General features: G+C 38.1%; 1 protein-coding gene across 5 annotated transcripts in view; it reads left to right on the top strand.

Annotated features, from left to right (window-relative positions):
* The first annotated feature begins 231 nt into the window (after positions 1-231).
* Positions 232-26,236, top strand: part of ZFC3H1 (zinc finger C3H1-type containing) — a 60,143-nt gene continuing 34,138 nt past the window's right edge. For 3 of the 5 annotated variants that reach the window (XR_012673592.1, XR_012673591.1, XM_075150009.1), the window contains exons 1-17: positions 232-937; positions 4,901-5,320; positions 8,916-8,980; positions 9,243-9,441; positions 9,646-9,872; positions 11,521-11,644; positions 13,790-13,887; positions 14,876-15,079; positions 15,780-15,944; positions 19,804-19,941; positions 20,330-20,448; positions 20,788-20,934; positions 22,031-22,205; positions 22,404-22,535; positions 23,260-23,808; positions 23,892-24,001; positions 25,279-25,410. Coding sequence is in view for 3 of the 5 variants with exons in the window: in XM_075150009.1 (XP_075006110.1) it covers positions 340-937; positions 4,901-5,320; positions 8,916-8,980; positions 9,243-9,441; positions 9,646-9,872; positions 11,521-11,644; positions 13,790-13,887; positions 14,876-15,079; positions 15,780-15,944; positions 19,804-19,941; positions 20,330-20,448; positions 20,788-20,934; positions 22,031-22,205; positions 22,404-22,535; positions 23,260-23,808; positions 23,892-24,001; positions 25,279-25,410 (3,602 nt within the window). In the remaining 2 variants the exon portion in view is untranslated. Of the gene's footprint in view, positions 938-4,900; positions 5,321-8,413; positions 8,641-8,915; positions 8,981-9,242; positions 9,442-9,645; positions 9,873-11,520; positions 11,645-13,789; positions 13,888-14,875; positions 15,080-15,779; positions 15,945-19,803; positions 19,942-20,329; positions 20,449-20,787; positions 20,935-22,030; positions 22,206-22,403; positions 22,536-23,259; positions 23,809-23,891; positions 24,002-25,278; positions 25,411-26,236 lie in introns of those variants that run through there. The other 2 variants (XM_075150026.1, XM_075150036.1) reach the window with 2 other exon arrangements.

The raw sequence follows: 26,236 nt of genomic DNA, 5'->3' as shown, positions 1-26,236 counted from the left end.
CCCCGCCACCGCCCCGCTATAGGCTAAGCTACCGGCTTTCCCCGCCCCCTGCCTTACATGGCCTCGCCCCCAGCTAGGAACTACATTACCCAGGATATCCCGCGCCCCCTCTTCCCTCCCCCTTCCGTAACGTACCGCCCTTCCCCCCAGGGCAAGGGGGGGGGACGGGGTGTGGTCTCGCGAGAGTCCGCGCAGGCCGGGGCAGAGCCGGGCGGGCGGCGGGGAGGGAAGGGGAGGGGGCGCTGCGCGGGGCCGGGCCGGGCTGCGCAGGAAACGAAACCGCCCGTGCGGCTGGGGCGGGCCGCGCTCTGCCTCGCCGAGACCGTTGGCCTGGGCCCCATGGCGGCCGCGGAGGCGGCGGCCGCGCCTGCGGAGGCGGCGCTGGATCCTAGCGGGCTCTCTCCGAAGGAAGAAGGGGAGCTGGAGGACGGCGAAATCAGCGACGATGACAACAACGGCTTCGGGCCCTGTGGCGGCGGCGGCGGCTCCGAGCCCGGCGGCGGCCTCGTCAGCAGCAGGCCCTACTCGAGACGCAGGCCGCCTCCCGACCTCCGCGGGGGCATCTCCCTCTCCTCTTCTGAACGGCGCTTTCCTCGCTCGCGGCACCAGCCCCCTCCGGAGATGGGGCACCTGCACGGCCACGGCGGGTATCGGCCCAAGGACTCGTTCCGCTCCCATCCGCCGCCCATGCCGGCGCCGCGGATGCCGTCGGGCTCGCACTCCGAGACGGGCCCCCGGCTCTCTTTCTGGGAGCGCAGCCACAATGCCCTGGACCGATTCCGTTTCCGAGGCCGGCCCTACAGGGGCGGAGGGCACTGGGGTAGGAGCCAAGGTGGCGGCGATCGGGGAGGCAACCCTCCGGGGAGGCCGCCCGGAGGGGGAGGTGGTGCCGGATTCAGTAGCAGCCAGGGCTGGAGGGAGCCCTCGCCTCGAAAATGTATCCTTGAGACGTGAGAGGGAGCGGAGACGGGGAGGCCGTGCTGCTGGGGTGGGCCTGGGTGTGTCAGTGCCGCGCTACGCGGCCGAAAGCCCTGGGAAGGGACGCTTTTTCCTGCCGCTCTGGCACGAGCACTCCCGTAGGGGTAGCGGAGAGGGAGGCTCCCCTTCCAGTCCAGGGGTTGGCTGGGACAGCGGGCCCTGCTTCTCAAGGAGAGGCTGCTGGGAAGCCGGATTACTGCTGTGACCTGGCTTGCAACCTGGCCGATCAGTTCCCTGTAGGGAAAAACAAAAAGTGTGGCCTGAAACAAAGCCTTAGTCGATTGGATCCCAGGTGGCTGCTTTTTTAGCCCGAAGTGCGAGTATTGTGAAGCGGGGTCAGTCTTTGGTGCGGCAGTTTTAATGTATATAATTAAAGTGTTACAGTTGTAAAGCTAAAACCCTAAGCTTGTTAATTTCCCTTATTGGGCAATGAAGGATCCACTGTTTTTTCATTTTCGCTTCTAGCCCTTCAGAGGCTGTTACACATAGCTAAAGCTGACTTTAAACCTAAGTTGACCTGGGACTGTACGCACAGAATGTGGTTTATATGGGTGTTTGGGTAACATAGGAAAACTCTATTTCTCTATAAAGCCATGCCCAGCATTCCTTGTAGGATGTTCTCCACTGATTGCTGTTAGAGTTGGTTAGGTGACTTTTTAATAGAGTTCTAATATTTCCTCTTTTTAGGAGTAGGAACTGTGAAAGCTCCTCTAATTTTCCAGGTTTGCTGTAGAAAAAAACATAAAGAACTGATGCCAAGTGTAACTTAGGGGCAGCCTGGTACTGAAATTTGATGTGACTGCATTGTTGTCTAACTGAAAATATAGACAAGTGTAAAAAAACACTGAGCGAAAGAACTAGTTAAGTGGTTAAGACCTATTCTTCAGAATCTTACAGTGTTTTATTGTCCTCGGTACCAGTGGTCAAAGAATGTGCGTTGTTTGCTTGACTGTGCTGGTTGATCCCAGGAAAAAGAATTTTTCCTATTTGTGCCAGGACTTAAGGCTTTGAAATCTACTCATTGTAGATCCTTGTGTTATTTTAGATACAAGATTATCCATGTCATTAAATTTTTTTTTTTTAATGTGGATGGAATATGTAAACTAGTGATAAGAGGTGCTTTTATTTAATCTCATCTGGTAAAGTTACAGCATTACTGAAGTCTTCATAAGAACTCTTCATTCAAGGATCTTATCTCAAGAGGCAGCAAGTGAAGATATGATTTGTCCAAGGTCGCACAGTAGGGTGGTTCTAGTGGTGAAAGTAGATTTTAAGTCTCTTAATTTGCAGTGTTGCTCTGAGTACCAGAAGATGGTTACTTTCTGCGTAATGAGTAATTTGCAGGGCAAACGTATTGATCATCCTAAACAGACCTTGAAGTGCTTGTTAATAATGATATAGAGTCTCCTTCTCCCTTTTAATTAAAAGAGCATTCAGAAACTGATAAGTGCATTTCCAAACCAAAGGCAGAAAATGAGGAAGTTTTCCCGTCCCCCGTCCCCCCCCCCCCCCCCGATATTTAAGATGCACTCTTCTGTTTGAATATGATAGAGAAGGTTCTAATACTATTGCTCTTTAATAAGTGACGTTCAGATGGTTATGGATCATATAGTTAAGGAAGGCCCATGATTTTCTTTCAGTGTAAGTTCTTTTCTGTATTTTTCATATCATTACCACCTAAAGGAGTCGATATTACAGTATTCCTAAATATTAAAGTACCATGTTGCTAATATTAATGGAGTAGGGGTGTAAGGTCATGGGCATATGGCTTCAGAAGAGACCTTCACATCAACTGGTACAAGGAGGCTTGTGGACTGGAGTGGTATTTGGGATTCTCCTAGGAAAGTGAAATGTTTAAGTGTCTACTAAGAGAGAGAGGTCTTTTTTCTTTATCCTTGGAACTAGTCCTTCGCACAGTGCTGTGTAGAAGTATATGTATAAATGGAGTAAATGACACAGTGGAGCACTTAAAGAATTCTTGTTACTTTTCTTTGGGTATTAGCTTTTAATAGGCTTTTCTCTTTTAATTCCTAGCAACTTTAACATGAAGCTGTTGGATAGTCATTCTGCAGAAATTCTTGCATAGAGAATTGTGGAATTTTGAAATATGGGACCAAAATGTGACTGTTTCTGTTGAATTCTGAACTCTTCACAGCGTGCATTTTTCTTCACTTCTAACCCCCCAGTTTCTTCAGTTGGTCTCTTTCTTTTGGTTGTAGGATGAAGTTTATCTTGAGTTGATTGAAGAATAACTGTTGTTTTAATGTATATGTGCCTGTCTGTTTTTCATAGCACTCCATGTAGTCTTGCACTCTCTGTGTAGAACCACATAGAAAAAAAAATTCTACACATGTGAAACACAGAATTTCTGATTAATACCGTTGTGGGAGCTGTAGCAATTGTATTATCCTGAGCACAAAAAACATCTCAAAGCTTTGTCTTGTCACCCAACTCTAGATGACTCCAGAAGCTATTGAAATATTTCAATATCAAATAATAGTTAGATTTATTTTTATAAATTATGTTAAATCATTTAATTAGCTTCACATTTTCCTGTGACTCACAAAATCACTAATGTACTTGTCTTTTTGGAAGTAGAAATGTGTTCGAAGTTCGAAGGGAATTTGGCAAATATGCTTACTACATAATTTGGTGTTACACTGCACACAGCTCTTGGTATTTTCAGCATATTTACAGATTGATGGATTTCCTTCCGGATTTTATGTAATTTATCTTTACTGGTTTCTGCTTTTTGTGCTGAAGCTTAAGAAAGCATTGTATAGCAAAACATTTCCTGGTATTACAGAAGTTGTTTTTGTAGGATACATACCAAGATTCTTCATACTTAGGTTAGAAGTTAACATAGCAAAACATCTAAGTTGTTGATGCATGTTGTGAGCAGAAGACAAATATAAAGTTATCTTCCTCTGGATTCAGTATGTCTGCCTTCAGAGGACACCTATTTTAGCTTTTAGTTTTACTCCATTTATTGTTTTAAGAGATGACGTTGATGAAAAAGCATTTCACGTAACTGGGTGTGAGTCAGCTGTTATCACAGTGGGGTTGATACTGAAAGTCGAATGAGTCAAATCTGACTTGGTATCCTAAAAGATTTCCCCTCGAGCGTGATTATTTTACAGGATAGTTTAGCTTTTCAAGTGTCAGGTTAAGGTAAGAGGAAGTGAACCTCTAATAGTGAGAACTTTTATTCTGGATACAGTTGCCTAACAATATTTCCATTGCCTGCTTTGGACAACATGTCAAGAAAATCTATCCCTTGGGCATGCATAGACAACCTTTTCTGAGTAATTAGTAATTCCCAATCCTCTTTTACCATTTTTTGAATGTTTTGATTGCAAGTCTTTAGCGACTTTTTCTTATTCCCTTCAGTTTTTGATTATGCTGTGCCTTACCTCATTTGTTGAGCTACAGTTACTGCAGTGTGTAGTTGCGCTCTGGCTATACTTAGCATTTTATGAAAGGATAAAATGAGCAAGAATGAATTTAACCTATCTTTTTCAGAATGTCAGATGGGGAGTCAATACTTCAGTTACGAACTCTGGAAGTCTGACTTACTCTTTGTGATAGGGAACCTTCTAAGCATTACAGCTGTTGTTTCTGGGAGGGTGGTGTGAGCAAGAGACAAGACTTCTCAGCTATTCATGAAATTCTTGTCATAAGTAGGATATTTTAAATTGTTGGTTTAAGAAAATATTTAAGCTGTCAATATGTAATAATGGATACATCTTTTGCATGCTTCTCGTATTTATAAGGGATATTTTTCAGGCTAGCCTTAAGGTAAAATAAAATGTATGAGAATGATCTTAAGTTCTGTTTGTCATAAATTTAGTCTTCAGTGGTAGTATCGCCGGTTTTAAGGTTATCCATGTTCTTGTCTTAGTTTTCTTGACCAGTAATTCAGCCAAAACTTTTGGAAGGTCCCCATCTAGAAAGCAGAACTACTCTTCTAAAAATGAAAACTCTGTGGAAGAAAGTTTTGAGGATTTGCTCTTGAAGTATAAGCAGATACAATTAGAGCTTGAGTACATTAATAAAGATGAGAGACTGGCTTTGAGCAACAGGGAAGAAAATGAACAACAAGATGATGATAAAACAGTGGACACTGAGGACCAAATAACTGTAGAAAATGACAGTATTACAACGGATGCTATAAAAGAAGTATCTCCTGAGGAGAAAAATCCGGTTATAGCCTTTCAGGCATTTGAACTGAAACCTCTCAGACAAAAACTGCCTACTCCAGCTGAGAGGAGCAGATTAAAAAAAGGCAAAGAAGGAATGAAACAGTCATCGCAAAAATCTGAAGTCACAGAATCCAGCCAAGGTAAGTACTTGTAAAGTTGTTTTAGCTTGTAAAGTTCTTTTTACTTGCCATTATCTATCATACTTATTAGGTGTTGGGGAAAATTTTACTTTAATTAAAATACTCATTTTAATTAAATGTTAAACATTTTAAGTTACAGATTTAATGTACTTAACTCCTGGTTTATGTAATTCCTTGAATTACATAAACATGCTTGGAAGCATGTTTTTGGTTTGTTTTTTTTTAACTAACGTGTTTTCTTAGACTAACTGATAGTTTGGCAGAAAGCAGGAGGACAAGACTTGAAGGTTTTAATTGCTGTTCACAGCAGAAATCATTGGCTTTCACTGAAAGTTTTCCTTCTGTTTTTCCCTTGTTCTTTTTTGCAGAAGCAAAATGTGTTGTGTTTTTTTTTAGCTGAAAAGATAACATTTAGAGACATCTTTTTCTGCATTTCGTCTTATGTGTTTTCTTCAGTGTAACAAGCCCTTATGAGATATTTTCACCAGAATTATTTTGGTCACTATTGATATTCATAGGTAGTGAAAAAATCATGGGCCAGAAATAGAAAGGATTTGTAGAAGAAATGTAGCCAAAGGGTAGAGTAAGTATCTTGTCCAGGTAGTTCTGGACTGCAGCCCAAAGAGCATAATTGCTCAGATGCATGAACCAGTTAGTGAGAAACAAGTTATTGTGTCCAGCTGACCTGTGGTAAAAGTTCTTAAGCTTACTTTCAAGTCTGCAGCAAAATGAGGCTAGCTAGCTTAAGCTTCCTATTCTGAGGCTTCATTTAGTTCTAATAAGTGTTTGCTGTGGTTGAGGGTGTGCTTGTGGTATCACTTGTCATCTTATGTTAGCTAATTTGTCAATGTGTGTAAACTATCAATTTGAGTGGGAAGAGACAAAGTAGTAAATGGATGGATTAAGAATACGGGTGAGTAATTACTAGGAATATGGAGAAAGGTAGGACTTAGAGCACTGAAAGTCAGAATGATTTATATATAACTTCAGAATGAGAATTCAGAAGACAAAGCTATCCTGGTTTCAGCTGGGATGGAGTTAATTTTCTTTCTAGTAGCTGGTGTGGTGCTGTGCTTTGGGTTTGGTATGAGAGGAATGTTGATGGCACATTGATGCTTTAGTTGCTAAGTAGTGCTTACACTGGTCAAGGACTTTCCAGCTTCCCATGTTCTGCCAGGTACACAAGAAGCTGGGAGGGAGCATACCCAGGACAGCTAACCCAACTGGCCCATGGGGTATTCCATACTATATGACATCATGCTCAGTATATAAACTAGGAGGCGTGGTCTGGGAAGGGGGATTCATGGCTCTGGGGATGGGCTGGGCATTGGTCAGCGGGTGGTGAGCAGGTGCATTGTGCATTGCCTGCTTTGTATATTCTATTGTTGTTGTTGTTATTACTACTGTTCTACTTTGTTTTATTTATTAAACTGTTTTTATCTCAACCGACGAGTTTTCCCACTTCTGCCCTCCCAATTCTCTCCCCCATCCTACTGGAGGTGGGGGGTGACTGAGCGGCTGCTTGGTGTTTAGTTGCTGGCTAGGGTTAAACCATGACAAAAGTGTGTAAAGAAAGCGAAAGAAAACTGATAATTAGTAGTCAAACGACCTCATTCTAGGTATTTTTTCCCCTTGTGTCTTTCCCATTAATAAAAAAAAAAAAAAAGGTTCTGGTATTCTTTAAGAGATAATGTAGTTTTTAACGGGAGACATGAGGAAAAGTAGCAGATCTTGACCATGGAAGAAAAACTGGTAGCTTGCAGAAAGAGAACATAGCAAGGCAGGAGTAAAAGAGCTATTTAAAAAGCAAAACAGTCTCAAAAAAAATCCAACTTAAAAACTTAGAAGCACTGCGGTTGAAAATACAATTCATATGATAGTGAAAATAGATGCTATGTATGCACATTAAGAGCATCTTAATTTTTGCACACCACTCAAATGCATGACATAATCTGTCTGCTTTCAGATCATTCTTATGTATGAGAGTGACCGTTTATGACAATATAATACAGGCTTCTAAAGTAGAAAACCCCATCTGATTTGAGTTACTCCAGATTCATGTTTATCAAGTGAATGTATACTACTTGATTATCCATATATTAGGAAATGAGCAAAATTTGTCTTTCCCGTTATATTTATTTTCAAATGGTGTACTGGATGTTTCTCCAGACCTGTTCAAGTTGAAGAACTTGTCTTAAAACTCAGGGATGTTTGTGTCTCTTTCTAGAATTAATTTTCTGTGGTTCAACTGCTCTGACAGAGGCTTTACAGTATTCTCTGCTTTCCTTCCCTTGTTGCCCATTAGTCTGTTCTGCCTGTGTTGTGCCCTTCTGGTTTGAAAGAGCGTTTTAATTTGTGTAGTATGTCCCTGCGTATGTCTGTCTGCATCACGGAAACTACTGTACTATCTGTGTCTCCCTACTTCCGTCCTGTGGACTGAATGGTTAGGATCTTTGCTTAGTGTAATAACTTTTTTGAATTTTTTTTTAGAGTATGTATGGGTATTAGAAATTATTGTTCTTCCTCTTGTAAGTGTGCTTTTAAAAAATGCATGCATGTGCAAGCAGGAAGACCTTCAGCATTTGCTACATACTATTTTTGTTTAGGTATAAGGTCTTGGTATGTTTTAAACCGCCTTTCTGAATGTGACTTCGTAAAAGCCTAGGAAGAGTAAAAGCTGTACGGAGTGCAGACTTACTTTCTACCAGTTTGAATTGTGGGAAGGAATATCTCTGAAGAAAGGCCAATATAGGAAAAGATCTCCAAGCTTCTCTCTAAATGTTTATTTCCTTCCTCTGATGCAGATAAACATATGTATGTGTGGTTATATATAAATGACATAATTATAATTATAATTTTGCTATCAATTACATTAATAGTTACTAGCCAAATAATTAAATTATGTAATAGTATAATGTAATATAGAGCATTGTATATATTATATAAATGTAATTTGTTAATGTGTATATATGTATACATTATATAATAATCAGATGGATATATGGCTTTTTGGCAGTCTAACAAATTAATATGTCAACATCTTAATATTTAGCAGGAAAACATTACTATTTACTATTCATTTCCACAGGATAACTCTTTTCCATTTTCCTTTGGCATGAAGTGGAGCAAGTGTGTTCTTACTGCAGCTTTGGGCCTTTATATTTAATTCTGCAAAAGACTGACCAGTTACTCAAAATAGCTGCCGGTGGAATCTGAGATGCTCAGGACGGCAGCTGATATGAGATGGTAGCATAAAACAGATGGCAAGCAGTCTTTTTTTCCCCTGTCTCCAAATCTGTTTTTCTTTGCTTCTTGGGGAAGTATGTGTCAACCTTAAGACAGAGAATTATTAAAAAATGACAAATCTTGCCTTAGGCTTATGGCATCATGATGATGTGGATTTCATCAGACATGCCAAGTTTATATTCATGTCTGTTAATGTGGTCTTATATATACAACTGCTATTCTGTTCTACGCTATGTACCAATGATACTGCTAAAATATGTTTGTATGGATTAAATTCTGCACATCATTTTAATGTAGCTCTGTCTCATGAGAAACAGCTCACTCAAATATGGTATTTTTCTTTTGTAAGGTACGGAAGATAAAGAACAAACATCAGTGCGAAAGCTTAGCAGTTCAGATGTTACATCTGAAAAGGTAAGAAAGTGTTCCTCCGTAGATAAGGCATAATTGCATTATGATACCCTGATGGCTTTTTCCAAATTGCAGTCCAGAAATGTTTCGGTAATAGAAACAGTTCATTCTTAAGGAATGACATTTACCAGTACGGTAGGATTTTTAAGCTTTCTCTTGGTAAAAATTTAGGGACAGACTTCAAAAGAGTTTTTTTAAAAAAATTAGTTATTAAATAGTGTTTCTTGACTTTTTGTCTTATCCTTTCTTCTCTTTTCTTCTCAAGAAGCTGCTTGATGATGAGGAGGAGATGTCTGAATTGCAACTTAGGCTTCTTGCACTTCAGTCTGCTAGTAAAAAATGGCAGCAAAAAGAACAACAGGTGATGAAGGAAAGCAAAGAAAAATTAACAAAAACGAAAAGTGTAACACAGAAAGTCAAAGCCAGTGCAAAAGTACATTCAACAAAAAAACCTAGTGCTACAGGTAATAAGTTTAACGTTACTGAAATATCTTTCAATGGCATGACGTCTGAAATAAAAAAAGTGTAGTATATTATGTGAAACATTGGGCAATGAGCCTTTAATCCTTCTAAAACCCCATACATCTACTCAAAGCTCTTGAAGAATCTAGGATTAGGGGGAACCATTTAAGTAAGGTGGAGTTAATCATGTATCTTTTTATTTAAAGCCAAGCAAGCTTTGAGGAAACAACAGACGAAGACATCAAAGAAGATGCAGCAGCAAAAGGAACAAGACAGGCGTCAGAAGGAGGAACACCAGAGGAAACTAGAAGAGGAAGAGGAGAGAAGGAAGAGAGAAGAAGAAATCAGAAAAATTAGGGACCTCTCAAATCAAGAAGAGCAGTACAATCGATTTATGAAGCTAGTTGGAGGAAAGAGGAGATCGAGAAGCAGGGTAATAGATTTGTTATGGTGTTCCGGTGTTATATTTGGGATTCATGAGTGATTTCTGTCTTGCCCCTCCTGGTTCTATGTCCCTCCTTTCCTCCCCTCCCCCCCTTAAAAAAACAGAAAGAAAAGCTCAAAGTCTTTCAGTGTTTATAGTGTTTTAATCCCATGCTAGACAGGCATTCCCTTTGGATTTGGTAAGATCAGTTTTGCATGAGTTGTACATTTGCAAGTCAGTGGTAAAGCGTTTTCCTCCTAAAGATATTTTGAACATTGTGATCAAAGAGCAATCTGTAATTTAACACAAACCAATCAACCAAACTTTCTTGGCTTTCTTCTCTTAGATGGCAGTTTTGTCTCCACATTTTCAAACTTTTTGTGTCTATACAACTTCAGTGGCCTGCTTCTTTCAAAATGTCATGTAAGGTTTGGTTTCTTTGTAGTATTTTTTAATTTGTCAAGGTACAAAATATGCCCAGACACAAAAGATAATTACTTTAGCCTCATTACAGGATGTCAGAATTGTGTCAAATTTATGAAGGAACAGAGTTACATGCTGCACTTGTAGGCTGTCTTCGTTCTCTGATTTTGAGATTAGCAAAAGGCACTTGAATCACTAATGTTCTGTCTCTAAAACATTGGTACATTACAGAAAAAATAACAGTTTCTTCAGCATTAATTCTTTCATCATGGCAGCAGTACAGCTGCTGCAGCAGCTAGATGCTTCAAGTGCTTGGAGCTACTGATGCTGTGAAGAAATGAAACTGCAACTAAGGGAATTGGGACTCCCTATTTGAGGTCATGTTATGGAAGAGTCCCATTTATAATAATAGTGAGTGGAAAATTGAGGCTAAAAGTGTTTAACTGTAAACAGTAGAAATTCTGAAAGCTACCAAAATGTCTGCTGTATGCCTCGGAAATATACAAATTGAGGAGTCTAAGAAGTCATACTTACTGTTCTTCAAGTATGTATGAACATACATACTCTTCTGCATATTTTTAGTGTTCACCGAACTTTGATTGGCATCTGTATAGTGTTAGGCATTCTTTAAACAATCTGATTTATTAGTCGACAGTCTCTGGGCATGTTTCAGTGTGGTGTGTGGCTCCTTCTGGGACAATAAAATTATTCACCACCTGAGACATCAGTCTTAAAACAATCAGAACATGTTTCACCTAAACACACAACCTTTGTCATAGTGAAGATGATCCTTGTGCAATTTTGTGTTGTTTCTAACAAGGGTAGTTTAAGCGCTCTTGGTAATTGCCATGACATATTAACAAAAATAATAAAGCATTTAATTCTCTTTCAGTGTTTCAGAAATATATAACCATGGTAATTTAGCAGATACATAATGACCTAATAGGTATTTAAAAGTTGCTTCTATGTATCATGACACCCCCCAACCTGCCTTTCCCGAAAAGATCCATTTTCAAAACTGCCTGTTAATTTGTCAAGTCACTGCCTGTAATGGGATTTGATTAAAAGGTAATCTTCAGTTTGCTTTTCTTGTACAAGCTAAGTAAATTGTATTTATAAAGCAATTAGAAGACAAAATTACAAGGGCCTGTTTGTAAAATTTACTTTTAATTGGTTTACTCTAAAAGAATAACAGAAGACCAGCTAAATAAAATACACCTTTTTGTGTGTTTAGTCTTCAGATACGGACTTCAGATGGTCTTTGGATAAGCAGTCTACAGATAGTGCAGGAGGCATATATCAGTATGATAATTATGATGAAGTTGCTATGGATACAGATAGTGAAAATAACTCTCCAGGTAAGACTTATTTATGGTGATTGGTAAAAATAGTTAAAAAGTAGGAAATGAGCTATCATTTTAGAAGGGAAGTCTTTCTTTTGAGATGTGGCAGTTATAGAACTAACATTTTAAGGTGAGCTAATTCTGTCTTGTTTTAATGCTGACTCTCTTTCCTCTCCATCTCTGCAGTAGTGGTGTTTTGGAGGTCTTCAAGGTTATACTGTTCTCATTGCAGTACTGTAGAGTTACTTTCTACACAAGCAGCTGTGTAGAAAGTAAGGGCCCCAGGGTGTTGACTGGATAGACAGCAGCTTTGCAAAAAAGGGCTTGGGGGTCCCAATGGACATAAGGTGAAATGTGAGTTAGCAGTGTGGCTTTGGGTGATAAAAGTGAACTGCAGCCTGGGTTGTAGCACTGTGACTATAATGGGTGGGTGGTTGGAGGGGGCTGTTAAACACTGAGGAGACTGCATCACTTTTCTGGTTTCATGGTAGGAGAAAGACAGTGACATACTAAAAGGAATCTAGCAAAGGACCTTTTTGACTAAGGGAAACTGTTTCAGACCTGTTTTTCATAAAGTTCATTGGGGACTGGAGCACTTGATTTATGGAAAAAGACTGGGAGAGCTGAGTTTGTGTTGAGAAGAGAAGGCTAAGGAAGGCTTTTGCTGCTGTCTTCAACTACCTAGTGGGCAGTTACAGAAAAGTCAGAGCCAAGCTCTTCTGTGGAATGTGCAACAGAAAATTGTAACAAAATAAATTCTGGTTAGATATAAAGGAAAACTTTAACAGAGGATGGTCAAACACGAGAACAGGTTAACTGGAAATTCTCAAATACTTGGCTGGACAAAGCCCTTAGCAACCTGAATTTGGGGGCAGCCCTGCTTTGAGCACCTATGCTGGGGCATATGCCTTTCAGAGGTCTCTTTCAGCCTAAATCATTTATTGACTCTGAGTTTGAGGTGCATTTAAGGTATTCAGGTTTCCTTGTTTCATCTCAACATGTGGAGTGTTGAGAAAGCTTCATTAAGCATACTACTTTATTGGCCATTTTTATTGTCTTGCTTTTCATCTTCCATCTTTTTTTTTTTTTCTTTTCCTCCTTTCTTGTCAGCCTTCCTTATACATTAGTTAGCTGGGGCTAAACCATGACAGCAGACAGCTAAATGCCACACAGCTGCTTACTCAGTCTCCCTGCCAGGGGGATGGGGGAGAGAATCAGAAAAAAAAAAGGTAAAATTTGTGGATTGAGATAAAGACAGTTTAATGGAACAGAAAAGGAAGGGAAAATAATAATGATAGAATGCACAAAATAAGTGATGCACAATACAATTGCTCACCGCCTGCCAACCAATGCCCAGCCAGTCTCTGAGCAGCGGTCACTGCTCCTGGGCCAACTTCCCCAGCTTATATCCTGAGCATGACGACATATGGTATGGAATATCCCTTTGACCAGTTTGGATCAGCTGTCTTGGCTATGCTCCCTCCCAGCTTCTTGTGCACCTGGCAGAGCATGGGAAGCTGAAAAGTCCTTGAGTAGCGTAAGCACTACTTAGCAACAACTAAAACATCAGTGTGTTATCAACATTATTGTCATACTAAATCCAAAACACAGCACTATCCCAGCTACTAGGAAGAAAATGAACTCTATTGCAGCCGAAACCAAGACATTTGCTAAAATAATACACCTGCTGTTTTGAACATGTAAGCTAAATGAATCTTCTCTTGATGAAGCATCTCAAGCTCTAGTTTTATGTTTTAGAATTCAGTATCAGCTGTGCATTTGGTCTGCTTCTGTCCTAATTTGTACTATATTTTTGGTAGTCAGTAATCAGGAGACTCTGTGTTGAGATACCTAGGTTAAGAAGGTAGATTCTTGCAAATTAAATGAAATATGAGGGCTGAATCATTACCTCAGTAGTACTGTTTGGCTGTACTTGCATTTCATACGTAAAATAGAAAAATGACAGGTAACTACTCTTCTGATACACATGTATGTAAGAAATAAATGCACTGTGCTGTGTCTGGTGTTACCTTTCAAATTGGTGCATAGTAAAAACATGTCTCCTCCTTCTGCATTAAATCATTTAAAGTATAAGCACGAGTTGGTGTTGAGTAATTACCTGCCAGGTTTCTTACACTCAATAACTTTTTTTAATTACAGCTTCTTCTCCAGTGCAGCCTCCTTTTTTTGATTGTCCAATAGGATATTTTCCACCTCCAGTACCACCAATTTCCTTGCCACTGCCACCTCCAATTCCAGTAAGTAACTTTGAAAGGAATGTGTTTTTGAAAATGTTGATAATTCTCGTTTTGTATCTTATTTCTAATGCTAAACTTAGGGTTAAATTTAGATTCCGTTTTTGATACAGTTATCTATTTGGTGATTCCCTTCAACTGTCTGATAGACTTGTGGTTGCTTTTTTAAGCTCTTTATTTCAGCTATTTTTTGGCTCATTCAATTCCTGTTTAATGGAAGTTCTCCCTGTTGAACTAAAATTTTCTCTTCATTGTTAGAGCTATGCTGTTTCATAACAGAAAGCAAAAATTGCCTGAAGCATATAAGGAAAAATAATGAATTGGAATTGTTAAGGCAACTTTGCCTCTTATCTCTAGACTATGTATGTAGATATGCTTATTCTCTGACTTGTTACCTGGGGGGAGGGGAGAACAACCAAAAAATGTAGCTCATCACAGTTGTTCTTTCAAACTTTGTGCATTTTGACTATATGCTGTCTGTCTTCTCACCTAAGAGTCTGCATGGAAATTGAATTAGTGTGATTTCTTTCCCACCACTTTTCTTTACTGAATGATTGTTACACTCCTTAGTAAAGCAGTAGAAAGTTGCCGTTCCCTGCCATGACAGCTTCTGAATTTTTGACTAAGGCAAATTGTAATTTTGTTAGCTAAGACAAATTCATAAAACTGTTAGGGACTGTTTATTCAAGCAGTGTGAATCTATCTGGTCAGCCATATTTCTGTGGCTAGACTATCTTTGGTTCTGAATTCTCATATACATTTAGTTTGTATGTCTGCGCTACTTTACTATCCAAATTTAACCTTGTTGTTTCCATTATCTTCTTTGGGTGATTACTAACTGTTTAGCAGCAGCCTTTGACAGTGATCTAAATCCACTGCAGTTTGAATTAGTTTTAAACCATGAAATAATTTAGGTCTCAACCTCTGCTAAATAATCATAAAGTAGTAGTAATTTTCACATTTCAAACCCTTATTTTCCTTTTTATCTCAGCCTGTACCATCTTTGAGCCAACTTTATGTGGAGGGTATTTCTTGTGTTTCTCTTGAGCCGCCTCCACCTCTTCCACCTCTTCCCCCTGAAGAGCCTGAACAGCCACCAAAACCTCCATTTGCTGATGAGGAAGAGGAAGAGGAGATGCTCTTAAGAGAAGAATTACTCAAGTCTCTAGCCAATAAAAGAGCTTTCAGATCTGAGGTACTCCATTGGTTTTTGAATGTAAACCTCTAGATGGCAATCTTGACCAAAACTTAAATGTGACCTGCTAGGTGAGGATTACTGGCTTTTTTATGCTGCCTTTCTGATGGCTTTAAAAACCTCTGAATTTCCATCACCTTCTGCTGCCCCAAAAGAAACCGAAACAAAAGCCATCCTGGAACACCCTTGAAATTGTAAATTGCAGCTTGTCTTTTATTTCTGAAGGAATTATGAAACTTCAGGATACTGAAAATTGAGTATGTGCAGGGGAATGGGGATTTTATTTTCTGCAAAAAACGTTTATTATTTATCAGCTGTCAGTTAGAAAACAAGACACTTAACTTTGTTTCAACCTTCTAGCGAAAGGAGTTAGGAGAGGTTAACTTTTGTTTTTTGTTGTTTTGGTTTTTTTGGAGTGAGAAGCAAAGTTTGTGGTTTTGAAAATTTAGATCGGTTTCGTCCTCATTAAAAGGTCGTGGATCTTTTGCAGTTGACCTGTGAATAACTGGCATGTTCTTGTATGCCTTCCTGATATTATTGCAGAATTGCGAGATTTGTCTAATACATTTGGATAGTCTGCCTAAACGACAATTCCAAGTTCCAAGACACATATGGAACAATCTCATTTATGCTTATGTCTTTTAAAATAGCTGTGTATAGTGTGTATTTTTATGACCGTATCTTTGTTTTATTTTGTTAGGAAACTTCAAGTAACAGTGGTCCACCTTCCCCTCCTGTTCCAGATAATTTGCAGTCTGTGCCAAGAAGCAATCTGTCCGCTGTCAGTATTAATACTGTGTCTCAGCCGCGGGTACAAAATACAAAGTTTGTTAGAGTACCGAGGCCTCCACGAGCAGTGATCACAGTAAGGAAATATTGGTGCTTTCTATTAATAAGACTAGGAGTTGAAATTGTCCTGAAGTTCAAGTGAAGTTAAGTCAATCAGTCTTAAGATTTTTCTAGTGATACAGCGCAGAGCGGTGGAGCTTCAATTAAACATTTGAATAATTAGTAACTTTGATAATCCATATGCTTTTCTAGAAAGAATTTGACACTAAAGTAAGAATTTACAGCTTGAGAGCATCAAAACATACCAGCACTCATCTGAACTGAAAGATACTGTAAATATAGTTCAATTAATTTCTTTTCCAGATTAGCACAGGCTAACGGGTACTATTCAATGGTAGCTGAGCCAATCTAATCACTGTTTGTTGCCAAAAAAGAGATGGTCTTGCTCTTTCTTCTGCTCCTGGCCCAATGATGTCTCCCTTCTTTTAAACTGGGGTCTGGAGCATCAGTCCTGTTACTTAACTTATTTAACATGCTAAACTGGTTAAAAAACTAACCTTGGGGGGAAAAAAGTACTTTTCCTTCTAGGGGGAGTTCATTTTTTTCAGTGAACAGTATGTGAGCATCAGAGCTAGCACAAAAGTGGAGGCAGATGGCATGTCTGTGAGTGTGGGTGGGAGACAGAGGAGAGAGTATTCTCTTCAGGTGGGAAGCAGACTTTGTTACATTAGCTCAAGCCATATTCTGTAACTTGACCTTCATTTGAATGGTCATGGGAGGTATGTGCAGCTAGCATTTGATTTGTGATGTCTGCGGTCTCCTTGGATTGTTGGAAATGTGTTATAAAAACATACTTGCCTGTGTTGTGCCAGACTGGAAGCCTGAATCTACTGTTCTATTTATGGTAGTGAACCATACATAGTGGATAGTTTGCGATTATTTTAACAACACATCTTACAAAGCTTGGTTTGTTGTAGCTCTTTCCCATGCAGATTCTCTAATGAATAGTATGATTGAGTCCATACCTTTGCCTTTCTGTCAGTGGATGGTGTCTCTAATAAACTAATTTTTTTTTTTAACTAAATTTGGAGGAATATATAGTATCTTTAAGACTATTGTATCACTATCAAATCTAGCTGTAGCTGGCCAACAGCTTTCTTGCTCATAAATACAGACTGTATGATCACTTGGTGATTACCTGATGCTATAATGAAAAAAAAAGCTTAAGATAGTAGAGACCTGAATGTTCCTTTTTTGGTCATTCTAAGGCCTTCTTTCCTTTCTGTGGAAAATTGTGCTCTTAAGCTTAAAGTGGATGTTTGTTTGTTTGTTTGTTTGGGTTTTTTTGCCTGTACCCATCTTCACAATCTGCTTGAAATTCTAGATATAACTAGAGTAATTGTTCAATTTGGGCATGCTTATCCTTTCTATAATCATTTCATGTTTACTTACATTTTTAAGTGTTCTTATGTTTAAATACTAAACCTATTCTGAAAAAAACCCTTAAATTACCATATATTCTATTGTCCTGACACTTCATTAAATGCTGTTGCATAAATGAGGGAGAACACGTGTTACTGAGGAGCTGTTGGTTTGTTTTAGTAACATAATAAATGTCTCATCAGCTGTGCTGTTGAAAGACGTTATGTAAATATTAAAAAACCTGCAACTGAAATTTAGTGCCTGTTGCTAATGATGGTTAGCTTAGTTAAAGCTGACAGATTAATACCTTGTATTTGACTCAGCTAGCTTGGCTACTGTCTTTTTTTACAAAAATGATTATAGAAACAGAGTTTTGCATTTGTTAATAATTTTTTTAAATAGCTTGGGATATAGAATATTTATATATAAAATAGTTGTGTGTTTTACAGAACTTATGGCCAAATAATGTTCACAGGAGACTATTCACAAGGTATTTCTGTCCTCTGTGAAAACAATTCAATGTGAAAACAATTACTCCTGTTAGTTTAAGGTTTTAGAAGCAATTTGTATTGAATGCTTATGACTTTTTTTAACTTTTGTAGTATTTGGTATTTCTTACTAGAGCCTAAAAAAATGAAATCATGAGATTTTAATTTTGAACTTAAAAACTGATAGTTTTTCTGTGAGCATTGGTGGTTAAATCCAGAAATTAAAAAATAACAAAGGTATAGAAAATGCAAATTCTTCAGGTTTTTGAAATCTAATTTCGTAGTTTTGGGGGCTTGATAGCTTTTGAATGTTTGAGTATGCTGTACCATATTTCAGAAGAGGTTTTAAATTTACAAACCTTGGTATTTCTTCTGTGGAGTTGAGGACCTCTGCATAGTGAAATAGCCTACAGATACTGGTTTCCTTTTTCAGTGACATCTTGTAACACTCTTTCAAAGTAGTCATGGACTCAGGGGTCTGTTCATGACAGATCGGAAATATGTCTTGGAACTTATGGAGAGATCCTGCGTGACAGCTGAGGCTGTGGTTCCCCTGCAGCAGAAGCTAATCTTACTGAAGGCAGTGTGATAGTAGTTGCCTGGTGTTAGTTTACTGATTGTTAAAAGTTTTGCTGAACCACATAAAAAAATAACACCTGGGAAAAAACACCTGGAGAAAAGCGGACTTGACCATCCCCCCATCAGTTTTTCCCCTACAAGAAAAATGGGGAAGGCAGTTAGAGACGGTTTACCCTACACAACTGTGCCAAAAGCAGCTTGGCAGCTTTGGTCTTTTAATACCAAGAGCCAGTGAGAGGGAAGGGGTGTATTGGGCATCTGAAGATGAGGAAAAGGGTGGGGTGCCTTGCCTGATTAATTCAGGTTTCCATGGAGCTACAGCCAGAGAATATTTGTGAGGAGATGACCAGTGCCTTGTTCTGTTTTCTTGTAGCAGTATAAATTGGAGTTTCACCTACCTGTGCTATGGTGGTGCAAAAATGATGCAGCTGTAGTACATTCAGAAGTAGTAGATACCATCCTTATTTTAAGAACTGTCCAGAAAGAGAATATCAAAAAGAAACGATTGTGGAAATTGGGTATTTTTCACTTTAAAAAGTAGGGTTTTTTTTTGTGGGGCGTGTACTTTAAAAGACACTTAGAGCTTTGGAGAGGTCCTGTCCTGAGGTAAAGGTCAAATGTGTAACTGTAATTGTCCAGACCTACACTGGGAGATGGGAAGAGCAGTCCTGGAAATGTGAACTAAGTCGCTTCTTTTCAAGCTGTAACTCCAGAGCATTTGAGATTCATCTAAATTGTCTCCTTGTTTCTGCATCTTTCTTTGTGCTGGAATTGGCAGTCATCTGATACTCAGTGAGCTGTTTCAGTTAGTGATGTTGGCAAAAAGTGATTGATCTTGTTTCATTTATTCTTTATGTACTGTTCTGTCAATTTAACTGCCTGAGCAGCTTACTGTAAGGTCAGCTAAGTATAACTGTGGGACAAGAGGCATCACAACTGTGTGGCAGAAAGATGAGGGAGTTCTGGTATGTCTGCCACAGCATTTCTAATGCAGACTTGATTGATTGTTACCTCTCAGTTACTTAAAAAAATTGCTTGCAAATGGCAGATGATAATTTTCCTTAGAATTGAAATAATTCATGAAGTATAGGAGTCAAAGATTTGAGATTTGTATGCTATGACCATGGAGACTTAAATATGCTGCAGATACTTGGGAATAGGTTGAAAGTGTTGGAGTACCTTTCATGTTACAGTATCAAGAATGGGTACAGTATCTCTATCTTGTAGTGGAGATGCACAAATGCTTAGTGTTTTGGTGGTGTGTTGTTTGGTTTTTTGGGGTTTTTTTGGTTTGTTTGGTTTGGTTTTTTTTGTTTTCCATATGGAATTGGTGTGCCATGGTAACAAAAGGAGTTAACCTCCTTTTTCTCTTCTAGTAAATATGTGCTCAGTTGTATCTGTCTCTAACTTTTTCTCCTTGCTGTAAAACTTTCATTCTTCCCACAGCTTCCAAAACACAAGTCTGTTGTGGTTACATTAAATGACTCGGATGATAGTGAGTCTGATGGAGAACCGTCTAACTCAACTAACAGCGTGTTTGGAGGACTAGAATCTATGATAAAAGAAGCAAGGAGAAATGTTGAGGTAAACACTATCAGCATTTAATAGGTTTATTTTGTAATGATTTTGCTTTGTATACGGAATTTAAACTTGAGAATTTGGTCAAGAAATACTGGATTACATCAGAAATGGGCAAGAGTGAGTACATTACTCCTGTCTGGAGCATTACATTGTAATTTGGATTGCACAAGCTAATTAAAATGATATTTTTGGTTAAGATGGCATCCTGAAGATAGAATTTGTAATATATTTTGGCTTTTCAATTAAAATTCAATGCATCTTTCTTTACTTAAAAGATCTTATTAGCCTTGAACAGCTTTAAGTTTGTGCTGAAATGCCTCTTAAAAATAGTAGTTAACAGCTGTATTTTAAACTAGTGTGACTAGTATTGACTTGAACCTCGTTGTAACAGGCCTCAAAAATCAAAGCCCCTCCAAAATCAGAAAAAGAAAATGATCCAATGAGAACTCCAGAGGCTTTACCGGAAGATAAGAAGATAGAATACAGACTCTTAAAAGAAGAGATTGCCAGGTACAACTGAGTTTAATTGTTAATGTAAAATGTATATTCTTTGTAGTCCTTTACTAGTCTATTTTTGTAACTGGAAGGAAAATCTGAGTTTGAATACCTTGCTGTTACCTTCAGATTTTTCCCCCACTCAGTTTTCAGTAAGACAACGTAGGAGTCTAAAGAAAGCCCTTGGATTTAAACTGACTTACAGTAGTTGATTGCAGTTGTGTAAAGCTCTTTTTCTTTTAACTTGAAATCTTGTCCTGCTACTTTTTTGAAGATTTTAAAACTATTGGGACTATACATCAAAATGGATGTTGAAGCTACTGAACATCTTTGCTTTTAATATCTCTGTTTTAGTCGTGAGAAGCAACGCTTAATTAAGTCTGATCCACTGAGGAACAATTCGTCCCCTGCAAATTCTGATGGTGAAGTTGATGGAATGGGGAGAATAGCAGTAGTGACAAAACAAGTCACAGAAGCAGAAGCAAAGCTTAAGAAAAACAGGTACGTATTTCACTGTCATAAGTCCTATCTTGTTTGCTTAGCAGGATGAAAATTGTAAATAATCTTTTTGGATGTGTAGCATTTAAAATACAGCAAACGATTGGTTATCTGTTGTCTTGAACTATTTAGTCTTGAATTCTATTGCTGTACAAAAGGAATTGTGTTGTAGGGCCAGTGTGGTGTTTGATGGTCATTTTTAAGTATGATTTGTCATGCTGTTTTCAGCTGTGTTTACGTTCAGTGACTAGAACATCATCTGTGCCACCTAATAACTCTGAAATATGAAAAAATGAGCATGCTTGTCACTACTCAGTACACTTTGAGGGTAGCATGTTTCAATGGGATATGCCTAATAGTGTATATATATATGAATGAGAGTTTCTGCAGAATAGGTATGCTGTTTGAAGCTTTTCCTGTACGCCTTTTCTCTTTTAGCATGCCTCTTCCATGTTTCTCGCCCTCCTTCCAAGTTACTGTGGAAGATAAAGTGCTTTGCATCCTCCTTCGCTGCTTCCATTGCCACTTGATTATTTTTGTGTGGTCTTGTGAACAAACTGGTTCCTGGTCAGGCATAAATTGAAGGACATTATTTTGCCCTGCCTTTATTCACACCTATCTGTCTAAGTCTTTATCTTGCTTCCTTTTAATGCATAGCTTTTTATATTTAACTACTCTGCTATTGTGCCATAATACTATGGCTTGTAATCTGCTAATGTGTGTATGTTCCCTGAGGAAGAAATGGATTGTTACTTAACAGAAAGCAAGAACACGTGTATTTTGGATGTCTTAATGTTAAAAACATTAAGATTTATGTTAAAAACATAAAACATATTAAAGATACACCACTTGCTTACCTTCCCCTAGAATGTTTTCGTCTGCTTTATACTGACATGCTGAAGTTGGGATACTGAAATCTGCTCTATGTACTACCAATATTTAATGTCTCATGGATGTTAAGACTATCTGGAGAAACTTAGAATGTTGTTTGTTGATAAGTGAAAAAGTTCTTAAATAACTAGGGTTTCGGAGGAGCAGCAATAGCTCTGAGAAACTTCCCTTTGGAAAAAATTTTGTTACATGGCTTTTCTACTTTTAGACTTCTGTTGATGAAGGATGAATCTGTCTTGAAACATTTGTTGCAACAAGAGGCCAAGAAGAGAGAGAATGTTCGAATTGCTGAAAATAAGATTAACAAACTGGCTGAACAGCTACAAGCAACAGAGAAGATCTTGAATGCTAATAAGATGTTTCTCAAGAAGCTTCAGGAACAAGTAACTTCAATTTTGAAATGTTCCCTAGAGCTGGAAATCTTGAAATGGGAAGCCTGATTTTTGGAGGCAGTAGGCTTTCTTTGAATTAATCATTAATTAATTCCTATGTCTTTTCTGATTATATTTTATTATATGGTCATATCTGAAAATTTGCATCTTACTGTAGTATTTCTTCTTTTTTTTTTTTTGTTTCCCCAGATTCATAAAGTTCAACAACGAGTTACAGTAAAAAAAGCTCTGGCATTAAAATATGGGGAAGAACTTGCTCGAGCAAAAGCAGTAGCAAGTAAGGAAATTGGGAAACGAAAACTGGAGCAAGATCATCTTGGAGTAAGTCTGTTGCATGCTTTTAAACCATGCTGTACTTGAAAAACAGTACCAATTTTGATTAGGAAACTTAGTTCAAATGGGATTTCAGGAAAATAGGAAGACATTTCAAAAGCACTGTAGGAATCTTCCTGTTGGTTTCCTGTATTTTTGAGAATTCAACAGAAAAAGCATTAAGTATTTAAAAATGAAAACTGTTCAAAGCCTGCGTTTCTGTACCGGGGAATGTCATTAATAGATAAATAATAAGAGGAGCTATATGCCTGTGAAGGAAGGAAGGAAATACTTTACTGTCTGTAGACATCAGTGATCTTGTAAAACTATCTAGCAAAGATGCTGCAGTGGGGATCTGATCTTGTTGTTTTGAAAAACAAAATATAGAAAAACAAGGCTAAAATATTTGTGTAAATTTTTCTTTTTGTGTTTTCCCCCACCTCCCCGCCCTGTGTATACTTGTTTTATAGCTTACCTTTAAATGTGACCAGAACTTCTGTTGAAGCCCCGCACATGATGTAGAATAATCTTTATTGAAAAACCTGCAAACATGCCAATTGAATTGTGGCAAACTCTTTTGTGGTTTTCCTGCTGTTTGTTGAAATTTTCTGGCAAGAGTTTAAAATATGTTTTTATAAACTCTGAATTAAATATCTTGCCCATGTTTCATTTATCTCCTGTCAATATATCAGTAAATGTGAAAATGAAATAAAGGGAATTTTTTTCTTTTCAGCCAAGCAAAATGTTGAAATTGGAGAACTCCCCTGCATCAAGTCCAAAAAAGCATTCAGCAGAATTGATTGCACTAGAGAAAAAACGACTACAGCAACTGGAGTATGAATATGCTCTGAAGATTCAGAAATTGAAAGAGGCCCGCGCGCTTCAAACCAAGGAACAATCAAATATTGCACCTCATGCAGAAGAGGAATCTGAATTTGCATTACCTCAGCCATCACTTCATGATCTTACACAGGATAAATTGTCTTTGGACAGTGAAGAAAACTACTTTGATGATGAAGTTCTGTCTAATTCAAACCGAGAACGAAGGAGATCTTTCAGAGAATCTAATTCCTTCACTAAACCAAATCTTAAACACATGGACACTCCAAAACAAGAAACTATAAACAAACTTTCTAAAAAGGCATCGGAGGAGCCTGAGCTGTTCCTTGGGTTGAATGTTGATGAACTGAAAAAACTTTATGCTAAAGCTGACAGCTTGAAAGAGCTGCTAGTGAAAAGTACTGCCTTTATAGAACCTAAGGAAGATCTGTTACGTGGTCAGGTAAATGCTTTAAAACTAAATATGAAGGTTGTCTTTATTAGGTGGTATTGCAATTGCTATATATCTGTTTATCTGTCTCCTAGGAAATTTCAGTGGACATGGATTTTGTTACATCGCAAAATAAACAAACTGAAGTGAAACCATTTCCATTTGGACCGTATCATAGTCCTCTTCTAGTATTTAAATCCTACAGGTATGAAGACTGTAGCAGCTGTTTGACTTCTGTGTATGCATGTTTGTGTTCAAGTATTCTTCACTGCTCTTCCTTGACACTCAAGCATGTACAGAAAGACAAGTTGCAGTGAGAAACTTGACTATCCTGTCTAGTTTAGGGAACCTAATGATTTTAGTTACTTTTTCTCGTATGCAGGAGTTCTGTGCTTTTGTGCAGTATGCTGCTTTTACAGTGTTGCATACTGTTCCCTGCAACTGGATTGTTGTTTGGTATAACTAAATTTAAAAATAATAGTTAAGCATTTGAAAACAGGATTTTTATATCCGATATGAAGCAATCTAAAATCCAAGAAAAAATTAACAGAAGCGTATTTCAATTATGCAGTCTGTAAACTTGGCTAGGATTTACATTGTCTGAGTCAAGATTGAGCCAATCACCTATTTTTGGATTCCTGCTCAGTGGAAAGAGGCATGACCACAGTGATTCATCTTGACTTAAAGTAGGCACCTGCAAGTGTAATCAATTTGACACATCTGTCTTTTGACTAAAAAGAGCTTTGTTCCTACACAGTAACTTTTAGAAAACAAAAGTCTGGAATTTAAACTGGAGCAGTTGAATCCTACCATGTGCTTCAGATTTTTTATTTCGATATTCTTAAGCAGCAAAAGATGGAGGATGCATCCTAAAGGGGTATTAATTTTAACTACTTGTGAGTTATGGCTTCAGTTCCTTAAGGAGCTAGAAATCCCAAAATTGGCATAGTCAAACTTTAGCTAAAGATCTGAAACAAGCATTAATCTGCTCAACTCAGATGGGCTTTTTTTGTTTACATGTTTACATGTTCTAAAATCTGATGTGGATTTTTTCACTGTTTTTTCAGGTTAATCTTTAATGGTTCTCTTTATACTTCCATTTAACATTGATTTTATGCTGACTAGAGCAGGAGTGTAGTTTTTCTAGAACTAAACTAAAATTCAATTTCAGTAGTTTGCTTTCCTTACTGGATGATTACTACACTTCCTGTTTTTATATGAATGAAGTTCAGCACCTAAGGGAGAAGAGAACGCCAGAGCAGAATCTGTTTAGATTGAGAAGAACTGTTTTGTTCCCTCCCTCTCCCACTGTTTTCACCTTCCTCTTAACTCATAGGTCAGCGATGCTTTTGGTTAGTAGTAGGGTTTTGGAAATAATAAGATTTAATACAGAAAAAGTGATTATTTTTTTAAAATGTTTTGGTAGTAAAACTCATGTCTTGCCTTGTAAGCTTTGTCTCAATAATTCACTGTTTCATTTAGGTTTAGTCCGTATTTTCGAACCAAGGAAAAACTGTACCTCAGTTCAGTAACATACAGCAATATGATTGAGCCAAAACAGTGTTTCTGCCGTTTTGATTTAACAGGCACATGTAACGATGATGACTGTCAGTGGTGAGTTCTTCTTAATTTTGTTCATTTGAACTAAACCTCTCTTCTAGATGTCTGACTCAAAGACCAAAACAGGCATGTTTTTCATTTCGCTCATGGGATTTAATGATCCTATGCACAAGTTCTAGAAAAGAAAGATATTTTTTAATACCCTATTGCAGATACTTGGTTGGCAGGAAAAAAACCCTTTCATCTAAGCCATGAAAAAAGGAGTCTCTTTAGATGTAAATTTATAAAAACAGTATGGACTGTTAGCTAATATTTCACCTTTTGGTTGCCTTGTAATTCAGATGGGGCTTCTCTTGCTTTGTAGCTTCAGCATAACTTCAGACCATCATGGAACCTCAGGTAGTGGTTGATACTGTGAAGCACACTAGAGATGTATCGTGCTGCTAGCCGAAATAAAGCATATTATGTGATTATGTAAAAAAAAACTATTGTAGTGGAATTCTAGTTTTCTGGGAAAATACTGGCTAAGTTTGTATCTTTGAAGCCTTGTGTTAAATTATATTAAAAATAGTTTGTTAAACAATGTTGCACAGTATATTTTAAAAGTTGGTACAAGAGCAAATGGATACAAATTGGTCAGGAATAAACTCAATTTGGAAACTTCTCACTACTGGAAAAATATAATAGGAGTCAACTTTAGCTCTTTTTTTGCCCTTTTTGGTGGCAGACAGCTTTTTGGATCAGCTTTTAGCTGTTACCATCAAACCATAGTTTGAATCTTTTAAATACAAAGTGATACCTAATTCTTATAACTACCTTGCTTGAACTGGAAAGTTTTAAGTACTGTGTTTTTGTGTTAGTGTGAAGCGAGTGTGTAGAG

The sequence above is a fragment of the Calonectris borealis genome, chromosome 1 (assembly GCF_964195595.1).
Source record: "Calonectris borealis chromosome 1, bCalBor7.hap1.2, whole genome shotgun sequence".
Lineage (NCBI taxonomy): Eukaryota > Metazoa > Chordata > Aves > Procellariiformes > Procellariidae > Calonectris > Calonectris borealis.
This window is presented reverse-complemented; position numbering and strand designations above follow the sequence as displayed.